The sequence below is a fragment of the Aspergillus affinis genome (assembly GCF_023601865.1).
Source record: "Aspergillus affinis strain CMG 70 chromosome Unknown NODE_32_length_299506_cov_85_929706, whole genome shotgun sequence".
Classification (NCBI taxonomy): domain Eukaryota; kingdom Fungi; phylum Ascomycota; class Eurotiomycetes; order Eurotiales; family Aspergillaceae; genus Aspergillus; species Aspergillus affinis.
This window is the reverse complement of record NW_026515813.1, coordinates 106872-126551: the sequence shown is the minus strand read 5'-3', so window position 1 is coordinate 126551 and position 19680 is coordinate 106872. Positions and strand designations below refer to the sequence as shown.

The following is a 19680-nucleotide window of genomic DNA, read 5'->3' as shown; positions in this document are numbered from 1 at the left end:
GAACGTCCAGATTGAATGAAAACATGACATTCTTTTGTCTTTTGTCCTTCCTCCTGTTTCTCTGGTGCCTTCCTTCCGTTTGAATCCAGTTTGTTTAACAGAGAGCCATACAGCAGACCTTAATCAGAAGACATCCAAACAGTGTCCTCAATATCCTGACCTGCCGTTTATCAATTTGCTTTGTTTCAAATATCATTTACCCGCGAGAAATTTTGGAGCTATTCGATTTTAATAAGATCTAGGTATTTCTCATGGGTTTCCAAAAAGATAACTATCATCCAAGAACTTCAACATCTGCTGATTCTCATGAAACCAATTCCCCAGCTCCATGCCTATAGCATCTACTTCCATACTCGGTTCCATTTGCATTTGCATCTGCGCAGCCTGCTGCATGTCAAACTCATCCCTTCCATCTTCCTGATTCACAGGATCCTCCCCACCGACGAGACGGTTCTCTGTCTCTCGAACCGACGTCCCAACTCCCTCTCCGGTAGCTATCCGATCCATCGAAGACATGGACCCCGGAAACGGAAATTTCATAACCAAGGACCCAGCGCCAGAGCCGGTCGCCGAAATAGACGTAGACGCCGCACCGGGCATTATCATCCCACTCCCAACACCCGCATCACCACCCGGGTTGAAATCAACTCGATTCATCATCCATCCGCGCGGCCGAGACGCTTTCACTTCGACGTATTTTCTCGCGACGTGGTACAGGGCGCTGAAGAGACGGAATTGCTTGCTGTAGGCGCGGTGGAATGCCGAAGGGGATGTGGATTGAAGGGCTTGGACGACTGTGCCCAGACGGCGGAGGTCGTCTGGGGAGGAGGTCTCGATGACGTGGCAGAATAGGACTATGAATGGGAGGAAGGGGGATTCGAGGAGGGAGCTGTGAATGTGGATTCCATCCGTGGGTGGATGGGTGGGTTTGTTAGTAAAGTTTATGTAAGGACATGCAAGGAGAGTATCTTGTGATGGGTTGGGTTCTTGAGGTTGGTTTCGGTGGTTTTTGGTGGTGGAAATTGAGGGGAGGTTGAGGGGAGGATAGAGGATAGATGAACTGACAAGGTTAGATAGAGTTCTAGGAAGTTCTGATGGGATTTGGCGGTGGTGATGATGGAGATAGACTTTTCGTGCTCGTGGAGGGCTTCGCGGGCGGTTGTAATGCATTCGTTGGAAAAGGCCGCTCTGGAAGGGAGAGGCGGAGGAATGCCTCGGTAGATGAGGGTGAGGAGGGAGAGGCTGGCGACTTGGTCGGCGCGCCAGATGAGTTCGTGGATTGCGTCGCCGAGTGCGTGGCGTCTGACATGGAGATATCTTTGCTATATTGGCTGAAGTTAGAGATCTGAGTTGGGGGTGGTGATTGGGATGATAAAGACGATGGACGAATTGTCTAATGAACTGTTTGAAGTCATAAGGGAGCAGGAACGTACTTCAAAACTATCCTCGCGATATATCACCTTCTTCAACTCAGCTGCCAGAGTCCTGGCGCGGGACTCTCGGACATGCACAGGCTCGGCCAAAGCACCCGGGCTATATATCTCATCGTATGTTCGGCCCTGCAGACCTGCCGTGTCAATCCACCTAGATAAAACAGGATTAAGGAGTGAATCCGGTTCCCGGTCATCCAGGATGTCCAACCGAGGAACAGTAATGTCCTGGTCACGGAATGTAGATGAACGACCGAGTCGCAATGAAAGCACGCGCTCCGTGGTGTACACAACCCAGAATAGATGGATATTTTGTCGTCTAACTTCAGGGCTCTCCGTGTGGAGAGCATGGGCGTTGTGAAGACCGAGCGCTTGACACATGAAGGACGCGTTTGTGATGAAGGTCCATGCAAGTGATGGTTTGGCGGATTGTCGGCAATATGTTGTCTTTAGATAAATCAGTGGAGATCTGCTCCTTGGGAGAGTGAGCTTACGGCAACGCTCATGGCAAGAACATAATCTATGGTCACAGGAGCATGAAAAGGGAGGTTTGAAAGAACGGTCTCGAGATTATCTCTACATCTCAAAGCATGTTCTCGATAATCACTTTCTGTTTTTTGATCAATGGCCAGTTCTGCGCTCTCGCTAAAGAGCCAAAACAAGCCTGCATTGACAATTATCAAGTCGGCATTGGTGGCTGGGGCCGGAGAATATACTTTTAAAAAGTAGTCGGTGAACTGTGCTACTGAAACAAATTCGAGGGACCAGTTCCAACGAATGAAGGGGGTGTCTAGATTGAGATAATGGTCAGTGAGGATGAAAATCAAACCATTTTTAGCAATCCATACCTTTGACCTTCCACAAGCACGAGAGAGCTACATCGATTGGAGGCAATGGCAGATGTCGCAAACTTGAATCACCTGACAGCGGTATAGCATGAGGATATAGCTCTTCGAGACAGTCCGGTTGCTGCTTTTGAACGTGTATTATCTCCCGAAGTGTGTCAACTATGGATGTCATCTCCTGCACGACGTCCTTGGGGTAGTCGTTATTGCTAACAACGTTCTGAAGAAACTTGGTGGCAAATAGCGCGTGCGCGGAAAAGGATGATTCGCCCTCATATTCAACCTTGTCACCTCTGGAGACATCTGAGCAGGCATGCTTGGGGCTCCCGTCAGTTCCAGTCGCTGACTGTTGAACGTTGGTGGGAACTGTTGCCGGAGACGAAGCATTGTTCATTTGATCGACTTTCAAATGCAGTTCCTCTAACTTCCTCGTGAGATTGTCCACTTTTTCTTCACTGCGGAAATTATCAGCGTCTTCACAAACAGATTGGAAGACCTGACTAACTATCGCGCTGAGATCATGACTCGTTGACGTTTCTCTCTCCGCTTGTACCGAGGGGAGTAAGAGCATTTGGATTTCACCATGGCGCATTGAGAGCACGGAATGGAACGGTCGCAGCGGGTCTAAAAGAACATGAGCAGCTGGAATAAGCTAGGTATTGGGAATATTAAACACCTTTCGTTTCCGACATCGGTCGCACTGGCTTTAGTCAGTCCAAAGCCCCCATGATAGGCGAGAATGGATCGTACAGCATATTGTTGAGAACCATGGCCGCCGCCCTCATCGTGCGCGGATAAGTAGTCCTCAGCGGCTGACTCCTCACTGTTAGTCCCCATTCTTGCGCGATCGTCAAGACTATAAGATGACACAGAGAATGATAAGCTAAAAAAGACGGTAAAAGAGTAGATGAAGAAATAATGCAACGACGGGAGTGGACGACTCGCAGTTAACATATGTTTATTCGGGGCCTCGGGACGCCAAGAACCCGGAGCCCGGCATACATCAATAGCAGTGACAGTCTTAGCATGACGTAGACCTTGTTCTTAGTAGCTGGAGTCAGTAACGAAGCCATTGATTACGCCAAAGACAAAATTTTAAGGGGAGAAGAAACAATGAAAGCAGGTAATATTGTCCAGTGACTCGGCAAACTACTCAAAGATCCGGATATATCTTACCAATCTTCTAATCTAGTCTAGTCATTAACAGTCCCGTCTTGTTCCGTCTATGAGAGTTCGCTTAAATAATCAAATAAAACTCCCTACAACCTATACTGGGCTTGGTACAAGGCCAGCCTCTGTGGCCTTTACCTGCAAGGCCAAGAACCTCGAGTAAACTCGACAGAGGGCGAGGTTTCCACCCATATACCAGAAGCCCGGATGACCGCTGGGGCGCCACATCTATATGCATGTTAGTCGCCTGGGCCGTGGAAAAAAGACAGACAAGTCTAAATCATACCGCGTTCACTTCACCCTCCTCGTCGAGATCCCAGACATCTTTGCATCGATCGGCTACCTGATCACCCAGCGTTTTACGCACAGTGGTGCGCATGTTGTCGTATCCGGTAGCAAGAACAACAATATCTGCATCGAGAGAGCTACCGTCCTTCAGGAGTAGACTCTTCTCGTTAAAGCCAGTGATTCCTTCGGGGCTGCGCTTGACCTTGATTTTGCCATCCGCAATCAACGAACTGCATCCAACGTCGATGTAATAGCCCCCACCTCGGGTCATGTAAGCCCGCAAGAGACCTGCTCCATTTACGCCAAAGTCGAGCTCGAATCCCGCGTTTTGCAGACCTATCAAGATATCCTTCTCCGCTTCGTACACCCTCTTGGTGAAACTGACATCGAGCGCAAATTGTACGGGATATGGTAGACTCTCGTGAATGATATCTGCTTCTTCCGTTGGAGGTCTGAAGTACCGGCTTAGTTAGCGCAATGGTGCTTTCAAATAAGGGGTATTTCTCATACCCATTCTCTTCATGAAGGCCTTCATGCATCATGAAGACTCCTTTCTCGGCTGTGATCACATAGGTGCCACTCCGCTGCAGCATAGTGACTTCTGCACCATTTTCATAAAAGTTCTGGGCAATATCATGTCCACTGTTTCCGGTTCCAACAACGACGACTTTCTTGCCTCTAACGTTGTGTTCGGAGGCATCTTGATGCTGGCTGCCGTGATAGACCTTTCCCTTGAACTGTGCCTGGCCGGGGAATGTGGGAATCTTTGGTTCGCCGGAGTGACCGGTACACCAGATCAAATGTCGCGGATGAAGGGTTCGCTCGGATCCGTCACCCCGACCGACAACAACAGTCCACTCTGCCTTTGCATCGTCGTACGTTGCAGATTTGATGCTAGTTCGGAGCCATACGTTCAGCTCCATGATAGTTGCGTAGGCTTCGAACCAGTCGGCAAGTTTGTCTTTAGGGGTGAACTGGGGCCAGTTCTTAGGGAACGGAAGGTAAGCCATGTGGGTGAATTCTGCCGGATCGTGCGTGACAAGTGTCTAGAAAACCAGAGAGTATTAATATTGACTTGCGTTTCTGGACCTTTGAATCAGATAAACCCACTCGGTATCGATTTCTCCAGTTATCCCCGATTCTTTCGTTTCGATCAACAACCAGACAAGAGACACCTAGAGATTCAAGGCGGGCAGCTGTGTTGAGGCCCGCCTGGCCTATGGGACGTTGTGAGTAATGCAGTCAGGTGTATCCAGAGAATAACACATACCGGCGCCAATGACAAGTGTGGCCGGCTCTTCTTCCAGAAATTCCATCTTCCTTTGTCTTCGTTCCTTCCAGTTCCCTTGGCTGAGTCCCCCAGGCATCGACTCGATTGTACCCTCTGCTCGTCTTGTACCAAGAGGCTCCTCAAAGTCCTTCAACTCCTGCAAAGCTGTATAGATCGCGTAAGCCTTCCATGCGCCCGCCTCATCCTGAGTCAAACGAAGAACACCCGCACCGCGTCCCATCCGCGTCTCGAAGAAGAACATTGAAGATATCCACCTGAGACCCTCGGCCGGGTCTTCGAGCGTAGGTTGGAATTTGCCTTCATGCTGCAGTCGCAACCCCGAAAGCTGAGAGCGGGGCTGGTTCCGGTGAAGGAAGTCCTGGACAGAGTTGCGGTTCTGAATCGTACGAAAATCCCATTCCAATGCCAACATGTCACGCCACCAAGACTCTTCGTGTACGAGCTCGGAAAGTCGCGAATATTCCCCGTTGTTCAGGAGAGCCTCCAGATTGGTGATCCATCGCTGAGCGATTGACCGGACATCCAATGACCTCGGCGATAAGGGGGTGACGGGGAGTGTCACGATATAGTTATTCTGAGCGAGAGACATGGTTAAGATGAATTATAGTTGCATGGAGCTTGTTGTGTTCAAGGCGTGTTGTGGGAGCTTCGGCAAGAGAGTTTTGAGTGAGGAGCAGCCCAGGCACCCGAGCAGGGTCCTCGTTTTAAGCGACATGACTGTATGAGAGGGGAAGTTCGTCCGAGTCGGGGGGAATGCCGAATGACCTCACGGTGAGATGCAGAGGGAGGATGTCGACAGCACGGGGAGTGGAGAAGGCGTGGGGTGGCCGAGGGGCTCCCCGGACTAAATCCTACCGACCCTCGAGGGGCCCGGATGGAGTAACGCGTGCCGACGGTTGCCTTGTCCATGAGGCACGTATCAATTCCCTTTTGAGTAGTCTTTAGCGTGAAGATCGATCCTTACTCTCGTCAAAGCGCCCTGCAGCCGCCGATCTTAGGTCTAGTCCGAGCCTGCAGTCTGGCCGTTGGGTTCTCAACCCCACGGGCACTTTCCACATTCCTGCAAGGACACTAACATGGTTCTAGGTGTCACTCAGATCAAGAGAGCATCTGGGAATGTGACATGGTTGTCAAGGCATTGGGCGACATGTACAGCAGTTGAGAACAGTTCCTCTCAGACTTTCTATGGCCCATACCGTACAAGGCTATCCTGGTCAGAATTGATAACGTTGACAGATCTATTTTCAGGGCCTGACGCTTACTTCGAGAGAACCATGGAACCAGAATGACAAGGCGAAGCCTGTCCGCTGAGTAAGGAAGCCAAATGGTCAGGGAGAACATACTATAGTTATACAGGGAGATTAAAAATTCTAATCATGGGTGGATTAGCAACGATTGACCCGGCGGAGAATTGGCCCGAGGTCGCCCAGACTTTGTCCCAACATGCAGTACAAGGCGCACCACGCCAAGTGTATCCCACTACGGTCTGCGAGGATGACTTTGAGCCGAAGAATTCGTACCTTCACAGCCATCTTCTAGTCAGATTATGGTTCTGGGTCATGAATTGGACCGATTCTAATCCTATGGCCCAACGCAATCCTCTATCAGCGGCGCGATTTGCAAGACCGTGGGATATGCCCAGCCAGGAGCACAGGTTACATTTGTGATTTCCTTTGCTATTCTAGATTTCTAGTTCTCCTCCTGGCATTTCCCGGGATTAAGGGACTGCCAAGTGCATCTGGCCTGTGTAAATGGCTCTCCGGCAGATCATTTATTTGCTTTTGATGAGATTAGAAGTTCATGTTGCAGACTTTATCCAATCAAGACATTTCCGAAGGCGACAGAAAAATGATACAGGATGCAAGAGGAAATTGGTGCGGGCACTTGCAGCACGGTAAGGTGACTATATGCAAAGAGATACTTGGCAAACAAGGACGGTTTCAAAACAAATAGACAGGGCGGAGGTAAAATGAACTGCTATAACACAATGTCAGCTCGCAGGCGGGGACTGCGGATCGGATAATCAGCACGGGGCTTGTACATCCTGGATGCAGGTCCATGGATACATTCGTATTGATGGGAAATGTACTTCTCGTCATCCGGAGCGACAACGCAGTCACATGGGGAGCAGGTGACCTGCCCAGGCCGGGACTCCCGTACAGCAGTCACTGCCATCATTCGTGCAGCCAGCCGCCCGACGGACAAAGAACAACGAAATGAAGAGCTTGAGCGCTGACAGCGACTATTGCCATTCGTGTAACCATGGCTGCTAACAGCTTGGGCAGCCATCCCAGCCTCTCTGACCTGTCTCGGCGCCGTCCACCACTGACGCTTATTCGTCCTCAGGCCCCTGCCAAAACGAAACGATGCTATTAATGGAAGGCTCCGGCCTGAACGTTAAATGATCAGGAGCACGACTTCCCTTAGTTCCCAGGCTTAGCTTGGCTCCTGCCCCGGCCCTGGCAGGCGCAGTCGATCCTCCCTGATCGGGGCAGGAAAGCAAGCAAACATAAAGCCCTCCCAGCGAACCTTTCCTCGCTTTTTCTTTCCTTCTTCCATCTCACATTGTGCTATCTGGCTGTCCTATCCATCTGCTCTTCTGCTTTCCATCATCACAAGTATCGCTTACTGTGCAGCAAATTACAGCCATCGTATCTCTTTACCACTTGGGTTCAAGATTCTCTTTCAGCATCCTCACCGTCCTCCCGGAACAATGCGGTGCTTGTCTCTTCTCTCGTCTGCCCTTTTGGGCTTCACCTTGGCAGCGACCGTCTCTGCTGGTCCGGTCCCTCCCCAGAATGCACCTGTCATTGAGGACAACGACCCCGACTTTGTCTACCAGGTCAAGCTTCTTGACAAAGACAACACGACCATCTCTGGCCAATTCACTGCTTGGGCTACCAAAGTCGGAGTCGGAATCAAGATCCATGCTGAAGTCTCAGGTCTCCCCAATGGATCTCTTCATTACCGTACGTTACTTTCATTATATCCTCCTCCGCGCCTCTGGTCCATCCTGATTCACATTGCTAACGTTTCTGGCCACAGCCTATCACATCCACGAAAAGCCCGTCCCCGAGGATGGCAACTGCTACGCAACTGGCGCCCATCTTGACCCTTACAAGCGTGGTGACCAGCCTCCCTGTGACATCAACGCTCCGCAGACCTGCCAGGTCGGCGATCTGAGCGGCAAACACGGTCCCATCTTCGCCCCGGACGGTGAGACCTTCGAAGTCTTCTACACCGACTACTATCTCTCGAACGAGGAAGACGACCCAGCCTTCATCGGCAACCTTTCCATCGTCCTTCACGCGCCCAACAACACCAGACTGAACTGCGGAAACTTTGTGCCGTTGAATTCTCTCAAGAGTGAGGAATCTGAGCAGCTCGACGAGCTTGTACCTGAGCCTCTGGAGGATTGAGCAAGTTGACGTTGGACTTTGTGTCAAGAGTCATGCTTTTGACTGTCTACTCTTCTTTTTCTTCTTTGTATACTTCTTGTGTATGCGGCATTGCCACTGTATACTTAACGTTTAGCGGTCTTTGATTACTTATGGTTATCACCCTGTTGCTGCGGAATGGGATCGCTGGCATTATCGTTAGACACCTTTACTTTTTAATGGATAATTCATCGGTGCGGGTACAACCGCTGTAAGCTTTTGCAGTTTTCATATTTTGTAAAGCGTTTGTAGTGTAGGTTTCTGATAGTTGGTGGCTGACACGAAACCCCGGTTCAGAACTTCCATTTTTACTGAGGGATTTGATTTGATGTGATCCGAAACATTTGAAATCAAGTGTTTGAGTAATCGAAAGTCATCATCCCTCATAGCAAGGAATGAACTCATTTGATGATCAGTGGCAAGGGATGCCAACTCTGTCATCCGAGACCCCCGATAGTGTATGCCTGACCCATTCGGATAGGTAAGACAATGAACAAGCCCAACACACACCGCTAATCCACACCGTAATCAACCCTGATCCAAGCCACCGCGTCGCATCTGACGTTATTAATCAAACCGACCGACTCACTTAGCCGGTAAAACTCCCTAAGGGTAGATGAGTAGAATGGGTGGGTAGGTATGTAGATAAGTATTGGTATCTGAAACAGAATATAGCGTAGGTAGTATAATATATACAAAAAAAGGTACCTCTCCGGCTCTCCCAAAGTCAAACCAAGGAAGGATCCCACCCCATCAAGTTAACTGAGCATCCAGATTCTCCAGCCGACGTTTAATAGCGCCGGGATCGTACTGGCCTTCCTCGCCTCGGTATTCTTGGAGAATGACGGTGCGCATGAGACGGCGTGGGGCGCGACGGCCAGTGAAGAGCTCGAATTGGGCGAATCCCTGTTCAGGGAGGACGTCCAGACCGTCGAGAGCGACCCAGCCGCGGTGCGAGAGGCTGCGGATCTGTTTCATAAGGGGCGTATTGAGGGGTTTGTATGCTAACTGGAGGGGTGTCAGTATGGTTTGGGTGTGGGGGTTGATTTGGGTTTAGGGGGAAAGAGGGACTCACGTCGACTACGACACCACCTGTCGGACTTTCTAGCCACTGTAGTGGCATTTCGGTGTTTGGGGCTGGTTGGTCGCCGATGCTGTGGGCTGGGATGCAGGAGCAGATGACGGTGGGTTGTTTGTAGCCCGCTGGCCAGGCCTCTTGGGAGGAGTGGAGGATGTGGAAGGTTGGACGCGCCGGGGATCCGCTTTTGCCGGCTGTGTGCAGGGTCTGGCGGTTGTAGTGGTATGCGAGTCTTTCGGCGTTGGATGGGGTGCGGTTGAAGATGAAGATGTCCTGCACGCCGAGATGGATCATGGAGTAGACGGCGGCGCGGGCCATGCCGCCTGCGCCGATGACCAGACCGGTGGAGGATGGACGGATGGCGTTTGCCGGGGACAGTCCCCGGCGGAAGCAGTTGCAGATGCCGATCCAGTCGGTGTTGTCGCCGTGAAGAGCTTTGATGGGCCCGGCGCGACTTCGTTCCATGTAGAGGGTGCAGTCCTCGGAATTCAAGGCTTGATCGCCGATGTCGCCGCGGATGGGGATGAGCGTGTTCACTGCGCCGATGGCGCGGGCGTGGGGTGACATTGAATGGAGAAGTGGGATGGCTTCTGTCTTGTAGGGCAAGCTGACACTGGTTCCGCCGAAGTGGGGGTTTTCGATGAGATCGTTGAGACCTCGGAGGGAGGATGATTGGTGGATGTTGTATCGGTGTGGGAGACCGCAGAGTTTGTATGCGGCATTGTGCATGGCGGGTGACAGACTGTATGTCGTGTTGGCACCAAAGACGAAGAACTGCATAGGGTCAAGGGCGAATGAGGAGTAGAGAGCTCCTTGCGCTTCGTGGAGCGTGATGCACGGTAGCCTTTTGGCTTGGACGTCGGGCATCAGGGATTGATGAATCACAGGCGATAAGATCGGATTGAAACAGCACGATAGCCGTCCTAACGGCCCGGAGTTGTAGGCTATGAGAGGTGTTTGTTTTCCTGGCATCGACTTGACATGATGTCTAAATCGTTGAACAGCAAAGTTGTCCTCGATCGATTCCGCCGGCTGTATCAACCTAACCATATCGCAACCAAGCTCCTTCGCCCGTTCGTATAACGCGAGGTATTTGGGGTCGTCCCAGCCATCCGCGGGACGCTGAAGAGTTTCATAATGACCGATAACTTTGCTTGTCCCCTTTGAAGAAATTATTTGCGAGAGGACTCCATCGTCATAGGAGAGATCGATCGTTAGGAAACCCGGAGCTAACCGCAGACCGTGCTGCACTAGATTTAGATACGCGGTATCCGGGCGACAAGATACTTCGTTATGCTGTGAAAAAGGGGTATTAGGATTTGTCTTGCTTTCTACATGATAGATGATGGGAACAATGATATTCCGTCGGATGGTGGCCACGGTCTGGCTGATCCTATCCGCAAGGCTCGAGTCAACTCTGAGCTGGGAGGATAAGCCCTCTGTGACGTCTATCCTCAATTCGAATGCGTCCGCGGCGGTCTCCAGGTCCTCATAATCAAACTTTCGCTCAAGTAGGGACGACAACGGCGCGACTGCGGCATAGCTGTACATGCGGGTCTCGACCGGTCGCATTGACAGGGGAAAGGAGGTGTGCTGTTTGCGCAGATATGTGGCATCTCCGATCGCGAAGGCAATAAACCGGAGAAAGTCGCGCTGTAACCTTTTAAGTGTCAGGAACGGTGTAAATGTCTCGGACCGCTGATCAAGTTCCTGGCCCAAGTGGGGGTTATGATGGCTGTTTTTGTCCACCACCGGGTCTCCCGAGCCCTTTTCGTCAACATTAAAAAACTCGAAGTTGGAGCATGCACGATAAATCGGGCCCGATAATTCGAGAAATCGGTGAACTTTGTCTTTGTTCCATGCATTGAGATAGGATTGAATGCTCTGCGAGTCACGAATGATGTGCACGACGGGGTGGGTTTTCGCATATTCTCGCAGTAGCATTTGTCCTCTGCGCTCCATGGATCCCGGGCCACAGGCAATGACCCAACCCTCCCTGTGTTCTTCCAGCATAGTCTCCATAATCCTGACTTCTTGTTGACGATATTCGGCCAGGCCAAAATCCCTTTTGTATTCGCCGCGCGACCGACCGGTCGCCTGTTGAAAGTATTGACCCGCGTCGATCAACCGCCTCCCAGACGTCGCGGCCAGAATGACAGCCAGACTAGACTTTCCGGTCCCCCGGATACCAATCAGCACCACAGAAGCATTGGGAATGAACTTTTTCTGCGACTGAAATGGCCCGTCAAAGAAAACCGGCGACGCCCGGCCGGACTGCGGCTCACGCAGCGACGGCGCATGGCGATAGAGATCCCCCGACGTATCTAATTGTTCAGACGACCGGCGAGAATCGGCACTCCCATAGCTGGCCGCTCTTCTGGCAATGGTATCCGACGACCAAGATGGGTGAGACTCAAGGGGTTGTGAATGGCTGCCCCGCGAAATCCGTTGCTCTTGCTGATCGAATCCGTCTAGCTCGTCTAATTTTCGTTTTGGAGGCCTCACGAGGATCGACATGGTGCGAATAGAACCGCGGTAGGATTATACACTGAGATGTGCTATGAGCATTCGGATGTTTCGGACATAGGCATGACTTGGGGGGAGGTAGGAGATCGAGATCAAAGCATTGAGGGTGTGAATCAATTTTGACCTGCGACGGAGCGTTGAATTGCGACGACAGGCGGGAGATACCGAAATCAAACGGGCGGGATTAGCTTCATGTGGTGTGGATAGGTGTTCCCCGGGGAGATGGGGGTCGAGGGATTCGATGGCAGGGTTGAGCGACTGGGACCGTGTTCGGAGCAAGAGGGAGAAAAGGACCGGTAAGTGAAGGCAGTGGAGGAAACGAGTGGAGGCAGCGCGCCGTGAGATCGTGGGGAAAGTGCCGATTGGGGGTTAGGCTTAGGGCCCTCGGCTCTGACGCGGTGGCGGCCTGAGGGGAGGCGGCGGACAAAGGCTCTGCCGTGCCCTGCCAGGTAGACTGGCTTCACAGCCACGGATGCGCCGGAGTCTGGCCGAAGTCCGTCGCAACTTGACTTTCGGCGTTACCCCGCGGGGATTTTATGCCTGCCAGTCGTGCAGGTGCCCGTGCAAGAATTTCATTTGCGAAGGATTTTCTCTCTCTACCTAGTCTCTACGGAGTTTCTTCCAGCATGCCGCGCTATGTACTTGGGGGCCCGTCCACGATCCACTTCCATAACACTACGAGGCAGGATTAATTCTATGCTTACGAGAGAAAAACACAAAACCAATATCATCAAATAAAATAACATAACAGAAGGGACCCCCGAAATAATAACCGCCGACGAGGTCATACTGAAAAAGCTCACCGCAGCCCCAGTTTGTTGGCAATCCACTCAATATCATTCGCATGGCGGACTAGCCGCGGCTAAAGCTATAGGGCCCTCCTTCCCCAACTCTCTCCAGGCTTTTGCTCATTTTTCCTTTCTCCGCTTTTGCTCCCTCCGTCGCCTAACTACTCTTCCCTCCTCCCCTGTCACTCATCTCTCTCCGATCGTCCCTGCCAAACAATATCTACTCGCATTGGATTTACGCTATTTTGATTCATCTGATCGCTGGAGATTCGGAGTATTTTCCCCTTCCTTTCTTCTCGTGTCTCGTGCCTCTCGCCTCGTGAGGTGGGGGCGAACTCCCCAGGCGATTGTGCTCACATACTCCCGCCGCCGGCAAAGGATTCATCTCCGATTGCAGCGTCAGACGATGAACATGCGTCCAGAACAATCTAGTGGCCCGTTGTATGAACGATCATGAGCAACGACACGCGCCAAGCCTCTGGAGGCACCAGCAAAGCTAAACGACGATTAATCGATGCGGACGAGGATAGCAGGCAGAATGCGACCGCCGACGACTTTGCCTCCAACCCCAAACGACAGCGTGTCTCCCGAGCCTGCGACAGTTGTCGATCGAAGAAGGACAAATGCGACGGCGTCCAACCTGTGTGCTCAACCTGCGCGTCGCTATGCAGACCCTGCACGTACAAGGCCAATCCCAAAAAGAGGGGACTACCGACCGGATACATTCGCACTCTCGAACTACTATGGGGCCTCGTCTTTTGCAAAATACAAGGCAGCGAGGAGGTGGTGCGCGCCCTATTGAGGGCCGCGAATATACCTAGCCATTTGGCGACAATGGGCAAGGAAGCGGAAGGATCCGATACGCTGTTATCGTCGTGGAAGAACAGTATCGTGTTGAAGGAAATCGAGAGATTGCTGGTGTCTCTGGAACAACCCGAGGATGAGCAAGATAAAGGAAGCCGACCGCCAGGGGACAATGATTCTCCTGCGGATGCCGAGGGAAGCAGCGTGCTGTCGGCGGATGCTCTTGAGTGGCAGATCCCCGAAGGACTCGCAACAGAGAGAGAATATTCCGGCCTGTCCCCAATCAAAACACCGTCGGCTGTTTCAGCCATGAGAACCCATGTCACTCGCATTACTAGGGATTCAACGACCCAAACCTCTTCCCCCAGTGTTGAAGAAATCCCCAATATCTCCCTCGGGCGTGCACTGCCCCATTCCCTCGACTACCGTTCCGGTAGAGAATCTTTATCAACCCCTACTCCCCAACTCCCCTCCAACGCGTGGCCGCTACTTGATATTTACTTTTCCTATACGCAATGTTGGTTCCCCATACTTGAGAAACACGACATACTTCGAACGGCTTTCCGTCATTCCGAAAATGACACACCCGTATCCCCATCTACTGCTGGGTCTGGAGATCACGCGGCACTATGGGCGGTTCTTACCCTCGCATCCATTCAGGAAGCGTCGATTTCTGCCACGCGCCAACTTCCACAGGCCACCAGCGACCGTCCCGATCCCAACCTGTTCTATGCTACCGCCAAGAGCTTTATCCCGGGAGAAAATGGAGTACATGAAATTGGACACGCTCAGGCGCTACTCATTTTGTCTCTTGCCAAGCTTGGCCAGCAGGACTGGACGGCGGCATGGATTCTTGTGGGACAGGCTGTACGCATCTCTCAATGTTTGGGCTTGGATCGTTTGCCGATTTCTGGGAAGGATGTTGGGGATAGTAGAGCCGCCGCACGATCCAAGCACGTGTTTCTGGGTTGCTTCGTGTTGGAGACTCTAGTTGCCACGCAGACTGGACAAGTGCCGTCGCTGCGCAAGAGCGATTTGACAAAGGTCGGTCCAATAAATGAAGATGGGCTGGAGGAATGGCATCCGTGGGAGGATCAGACTGGTTTGCGTCCGGTCGAAACGTCTCGTGGCTCCTTCCATCGGGGTCCCCTCCATGCGTTAAGTACATTCAACCGACTTATATCGTTAATGTGCATCCTGAACGACACGTGTTGCTTGCAACAGTCTCCAGCCAGTCCTATTTCGCATCTGGAAGCGTCAGAGCGCCAACTGCAGCTTTGGGTCTCGGCTCTACCCAAAAGCTACCGGGTTGATCTGCAGAGGAACTCCGAGCGGCCGGCATCGCCACATATTTTCGGACTGGAGATGATGTATGAGGGTGTTGTCTCGCATCTCAGTATTCAACTCGCACTGCATGGAGGCGATGGCAATATCCAAACGTCGTACCGAAAGCACGCAACCGATAGTTCGCAGAGAATACTCATGCTACTACAGGCATACATGGAAAGCTACAGTCTTTCGGCAACATGTCCCACCTTTGGAATGCTATTGACATCTGGCGTTCTTCGGACGAGCGACAAAGGACATCTACCGGTCGCTTTTGATCTCGAGCCTGGACTCAAGCACAAACTGCGTTCGTTTGCGTCTCACCTCGCGACTGTGTGGGCCGCGGATAGCAGACCAGAGTTGAACTATCGACCCATTGAAAAATCCCCAATTGCCAGCGTACCAATAATGGCGCCCACGTCGCACCCTCAGGGCGCTTTGCCCGTTATAGATCCTGCGGCACAGACTACTCCCCCTCAACCGTTGCCCGCCACCGCAAGTACCGCTCGTCGGGCAAGCCTCATCGATGACACGCGTGTCACTATACCGGGATCAGAACAATTCCTTCCAAATCAATGGATGAGGACACCGTCCAATGTAGACGATAGTGCTGCTCTGTCCTTGCCGACGCCAGCCCCTTCTTTGAGCATAAACCGAGCGGCCGAACCGTCCCACCCCGCGCCCCCTACTGAAGCACATAGACACCGTGCCTCCATCTCCTCTTCCACAAGACCAACACTCAACGGGACAAGTATGATGTCCGAATTAACCTCCCCTTTTCCTCCCGCCGCGCCTCAGTACCCTCAGACATACAGCGAACCCAATCTTAACATGGGTTCATTCGTTGACGTTGACGGATATGGATCTCTACGTCGACCGCGAATTGCTCCTGATCTTGATGCCTTGTTCGATGAGCTGGCATCGTTGGATGGCACTGAAAAGTGAGCTCTTTAGCATCCTTGTGAAATAATCAAATACTAACCGCGCGCAGGACCGACAATCTCCCCGAGTTCATGCAGAATCTAGGATTCGTGCCCGACGCCGGAGTGCCGGGGCTTTACTCATATTCCAACCAAGTGGAACCATTTATGCTGGCTCAAAACCAGCAACCAATACCAGGCTCTGAGCCTACAGGGCACTTACGACGAGAATCGCAGTCCATAAACGAGGCGCAATCGAATCCGAAGAGATGAGCATGTCTGATTATCTCCATAGTTTCGATGTCGATGCCTCGGGCTACACCACGCCTGTGAGGACGGAAGGAGCAAGCAAAGCTCTACAAAATCAAGCGGGCTTTCCATATATGACCAGCCCGACACGACTTTCTTCTGTTGTACATATTGTCACGTATATAATTTCGGACATGTCAGACTACAAGGACGAATAGACACGATGTAAAAAATTTATCAATATATACCAAGAAGTCAACGAATCTATGTAAATATAACACAACCTTTCTCATCTCACAGCCACATTCCTCTATTCAACGTAACCTACAACGTCGCCTTCTCCTCCCACCCCTTAAAGTTCAGCGCCACATGCTCCACCGCCACCTTATACCCGTACACACCCAACCCCACGATAATCCCCGCCGCCTTATCGCTGAAATAGCTATGATGTCTCCACGGCTCACGCGCATGCACATTGCTCACATGCACCTCGATGAAAGGGATCTCGACGCTCAGCAGCGCATCGCGGATGGCTACCGATGTATGTGTGAACGCTCCGGGATTGATGACGATGCCGTCGACGTTGCCCCGGGCTTCTTGGATGCGATCGATAATGGCGCCTTCGTGGTTCGATTGGAATGCGTTGAGCGTGGCCCCGAGGGACGCGGCTTGGGCCTTTGCGGATGTCTCGACGTCGTTGAGGGTTGTGCTGCCGTAGACGTGCGGTTCGCGGGTGCCCAGGAGGTTGAGGTTCGGGCCGTTGATGAGGAGGATGGATTTGGCGGGCATTTTGTTTTCTTCCGTTGGTGGGGGTTGATAGGGAGGTAGGTAGGTAGGTATCAAAGGGGTTTGGAGACTGTTATCGTAGAAAATTTATAGATAGGTAGATATGAGAGGGTATAGATCTGCGGTGCGTCTAGTAGGGGTAGTAGGAGTAGTTTGTATGTATGTAATGTAAGTACTATGGAAGTGGGAGATGGACAACGCGGTGCCTAAATGTCATCATAAACTCTGCGACGCTTACAACCATCGGCACCATTATTGAATGAGAATCGGTTATTCTCTACGGAGTTATGAGACATGAGCATCGTTGCGCCTGCTGGTTCTGCGGAGAAGCGTTTCAACAATTTCCTTTCGCTGTCTTTTCCCGGCACCCCCATTCCTGGTAGGTCGGCTGGGTAAGCGGAGTTCCGCCTTGCGTTGCGCTGGTTGCGGGTCGGGTTGAATGCTCTGCCGGGTATCCGCTCTGCCGATGCAGCAGCATTACTTGCATCTTGACGCCCATGATTATTTAACTGTTGCTGACAAGTGTGTGTGAGGGTTTTTGGAGGCAGTGATTTTGTGGGTTGGGCTTTGTTGTTGTATACATTCTTTTAAGATAGATGAATCACTTGCATTAATATTGGTCTTGGCCATACTTCGAAGTTCTGTTAACATTGTAGATGTGTATAAACCCTAATGCCCGCGGTCGATGTAGTAGATCAGGACTCCAACCCCGATAGCCAACAACCACTCGCACCATTTCTATTCATCATCAGAATGAAGTCACAACACGAAACTGACAACTAACGGCCAAGTTTATTTTGGACCCGTTCAACCCGTGGATCTACAGCCTACGCAATCTGGGATCCTCGAGCTGTTCAATTCGACCCTCTTCTGCTTCAATGCTTGGTTATTGTCTAAAAAAAAGGTGATTGACTATATTTTTTATTAGGAGCTTCATACTATGAAATGAAAATCAACAGACTAACCCTGAAAGCACACCGCGGACACCGTGATATGAATCCAGAACGGCGTCCACGTGAGGGGTGGAGATCTAACTCCATCGGTTACTCGCGGGGCTGTTGGCCCTCCGCCGTCGGAGGAGATAAGTTCTGTCGCTTGTGAACTCACCTCTTCCCTTCATCATCTCCCTACCCACGTCACCTTTAGAACCACGCGCTCGATACCCCAACTCTGTAGATTATATATAAGCCGACACGAGCTGCGCATAATCCCTACCGACTAATAATTAGAGTTGCGACAGCGACATCGCAACCCCGCACAGAGTTATCATGACAACCGAATTCAGCCAGGAGCAGCTAGACGAGATCTATGCCTTCGCGATTGATCTAGGGCGCAAGGCCGGCCATCTTCTGATGGAAAGTGTTGAGAAGCGCATCGCAGGCGGTGGTCAGTCCGTCGAGGAGAAGGACAGTGCCGTGGATATTGTGACTCAGACAGACGAAGGTATGCGGTTTGTGCGTGCGGATTCACAGAAGATATCTAACCGTTTCGATAGATGTGGAAGTATACATCAGGAAAGCTCTTGAACAGAAATACCCTTCTCACAAGTGAGTCCTTTTGCCATGTCCTTGCCAGACATAGCTAACCCATGGCCCAGATTCCTCGGCGAAGAAACATACGCCAAAGGTCAATCGCGCGATTACCTTATCGACGAACATCCAACATGGTGTATTGATCCATTAGACGGTAACTTGACTCCATCTCGGCCCTGCGCAACGCCTCACACAAGTATATTAATACCAATCCAGGAACCGTCAACTTCACCCACATCTTCCCCATGTTCTGCGTCTCGATCGGCTTCATCGTCAACCACCGCCCCATCATCGGCGTCATCTACGTCCCCTTCCAAGACCAACTTTTCTCCTCCTGTCTCAACCGCGGCGCCTGGCTGAACGAGAAACGCCGCCTCCCTCTCATCCAAAACCCCTCCATCCCGCCGCTCCCTCCCACCGCGCCAAGCAAGTGCATTCTCTCCTGCGAGTGGGGCAAAGACCGGCGCGACATCCCCGACGGCAATCTTCATCGTAAAATCGAGAGTTTCGTGAACCTGGCGGCCGAGCTGGGCAGTCGAGACGGGAAAGGCGGTATGGTGCATGGCGTGCGGAGTCTGGGCAGCGCGACGCTGGATCTGGCTTATGTGGCTATGGGGTCGTTTGATATTTGGTGGGAGGGTGGGTGTTGGGAATGGTTTGTCTTCCTTATCTGTTCTTTGCGTTTGTGTATGATGGACACGGTGCTTACTTTATTGTAGGGACGTTGCGGCTGGCATTGCTATCTTGCTGGAAGCTGGGGGGTTGGTGACGACTGCTAATCCGCCGGAGGACCCGACGACGGCGCCAATTGAGGACGTTCGTCTGGGGAGTCGGTTGTATTTGGCTATTCGGTATGTGTTTTGGTTCAACAAAAGCAGGAAATATGGATATACTGACATAGGATAGACCGGCTGGGCCGTCGCAGACAGAATCGGGACGACAGTCCCAGGAGAGAACAGTCAGGGAGGTGTGGAAACGCGTACGACAGCTCGAGTACTCTCGACCTGGAGCTTGAGCGACACTACGAAGGATTGCAATATCCATGGTAGAACTGGGCGGATTTATACAGGAAGAACATACAGGAAGGACAACATATCGCATCTGAAAGTAATCCAAGACAGTAGAAATAAATTTATACACAGAGATCCAATTCTCTAACACAGACTATATAACTATGCTCCAGGGTATGCTCTATACAAGAATCATGAAC

The 19680-nt window shown here is 51.6% G+C and overlaps 6 protein-coding genes across 6 annotated transcripts; 3 read left to right on the top strand and 3 right to left on the bottom strand.

Moving 5' to 3' along the window:
- Positions 1-249: 249 nt before the first annotated feature.
- On the bottom strand, positions 250-5613 carry KD926_006289 (putative flavin-binding monooxygenase; the record flags this gene model as incomplete). Its single annotated transcript, XM_053099268.1, has 10 exons — positions 250-889; positions 1066-1322; positions 1434-1877; positions 1925-2220; positions 2279-2927; positions 3584-3673; positions 3732-4185; positions 4244-4779; positions 4844-4950; positions 5004-5613. 10 exons carry the CDS (start codon positions 5611-5613, stop codon positions 250-252), a joined length of 4083 nt encoding a protein of 1360 aa, XP_052956933.1.
- Positions 5614-7737: 2124 nt separating this feature from the next.
- KD926_006288 (putative cytosolic Cu/Zn superoxide dismutase) lies at positions 7738-8443 on the top strand (the record flags this gene model as incomplete). The annotated part of the gene is made up of 2 exons (XM_053099267.1): positions 7738-7993; positions 8070-8443. 2 exons carry the CDS (start codon positions 7738-7740, stop codon positions 8441-8443), a joined length of 630 nt encoding a protein of 209 aa, XP_052956932.1.
- A 771-nt stretch (positions 8444-9214) lies between these two features.
- KD926_006287 (putative quinate pathway repressor protein QutR) lies at positions 9215-12056 on the bottom strand (the record flags this gene model as incomplete). The annotated part of the gene is made up of 2 exons (XM_053099266.1): positions 9215-9469; positions 9537-12056. The coding sequence occupies 2 exons, from the start codon at positions 12054-12056 to the stop codon at positions 9215-9217; spliced, it is 2775 nt and encodes a 924-aa protein (XP_052956931.1).
- A 1250-nt stretch (positions 12057-13306) lies between these two features.
- On the top strand, positions 13307-16176 carry KD926_006286 (putative C6 transcription factor QutA; the record flags this gene model as incomplete). Its single annotated transcript, XM_053099265.1, has 2 exons — positions 13307-15924; positions 15975-16176. 2 exons carry the CDS (start codon positions 13307-13309, stop codon positions 16174-16176), a joined length of 2820 nt encoding a protein of 939 aa, XP_052956930.1.
- Positions 16177-16476: 300 nt separating this feature from the next.
- KD926_006285 (type II 3-dehydroquinate dehydratase) lies at positions 16477-16941 on the bottom strand (the record flags this gene model as incomplete). Its single annotated transcript, XM_053099264.1, has 1 exon — positions 16477-16941. One exon carries the CDS (start codon positions 16939-16941, stop codon positions 16477-16479), a length of 465 nt encoding a protein of 154 aa, XP_052956929.1.
- A 1265-nt stretch (positions 16942-18206) lies between these two features.
- On the top strand, positions 18207-19485 carry KD926_006284 (inositol monophosphatase family protein; the record flags this gene model as incomplete). The annotated part of the gene is made up of 6 exons (XM_053099263.1): positions 18207-18381; positions 18434-18485; positions 18536-18624; positions 18687-19125; positions 19190-19321; positions 19377-19485. 6 exons carry the CDS (start codon positions 18207-18209, stop codon positions 19483-19485), a joined length of 996 nt encoding a protein of 331 aa, XP_052956928.1.
- Between the last annotated feature and the right edge of the window lie 195 nt (positions 19486-19680).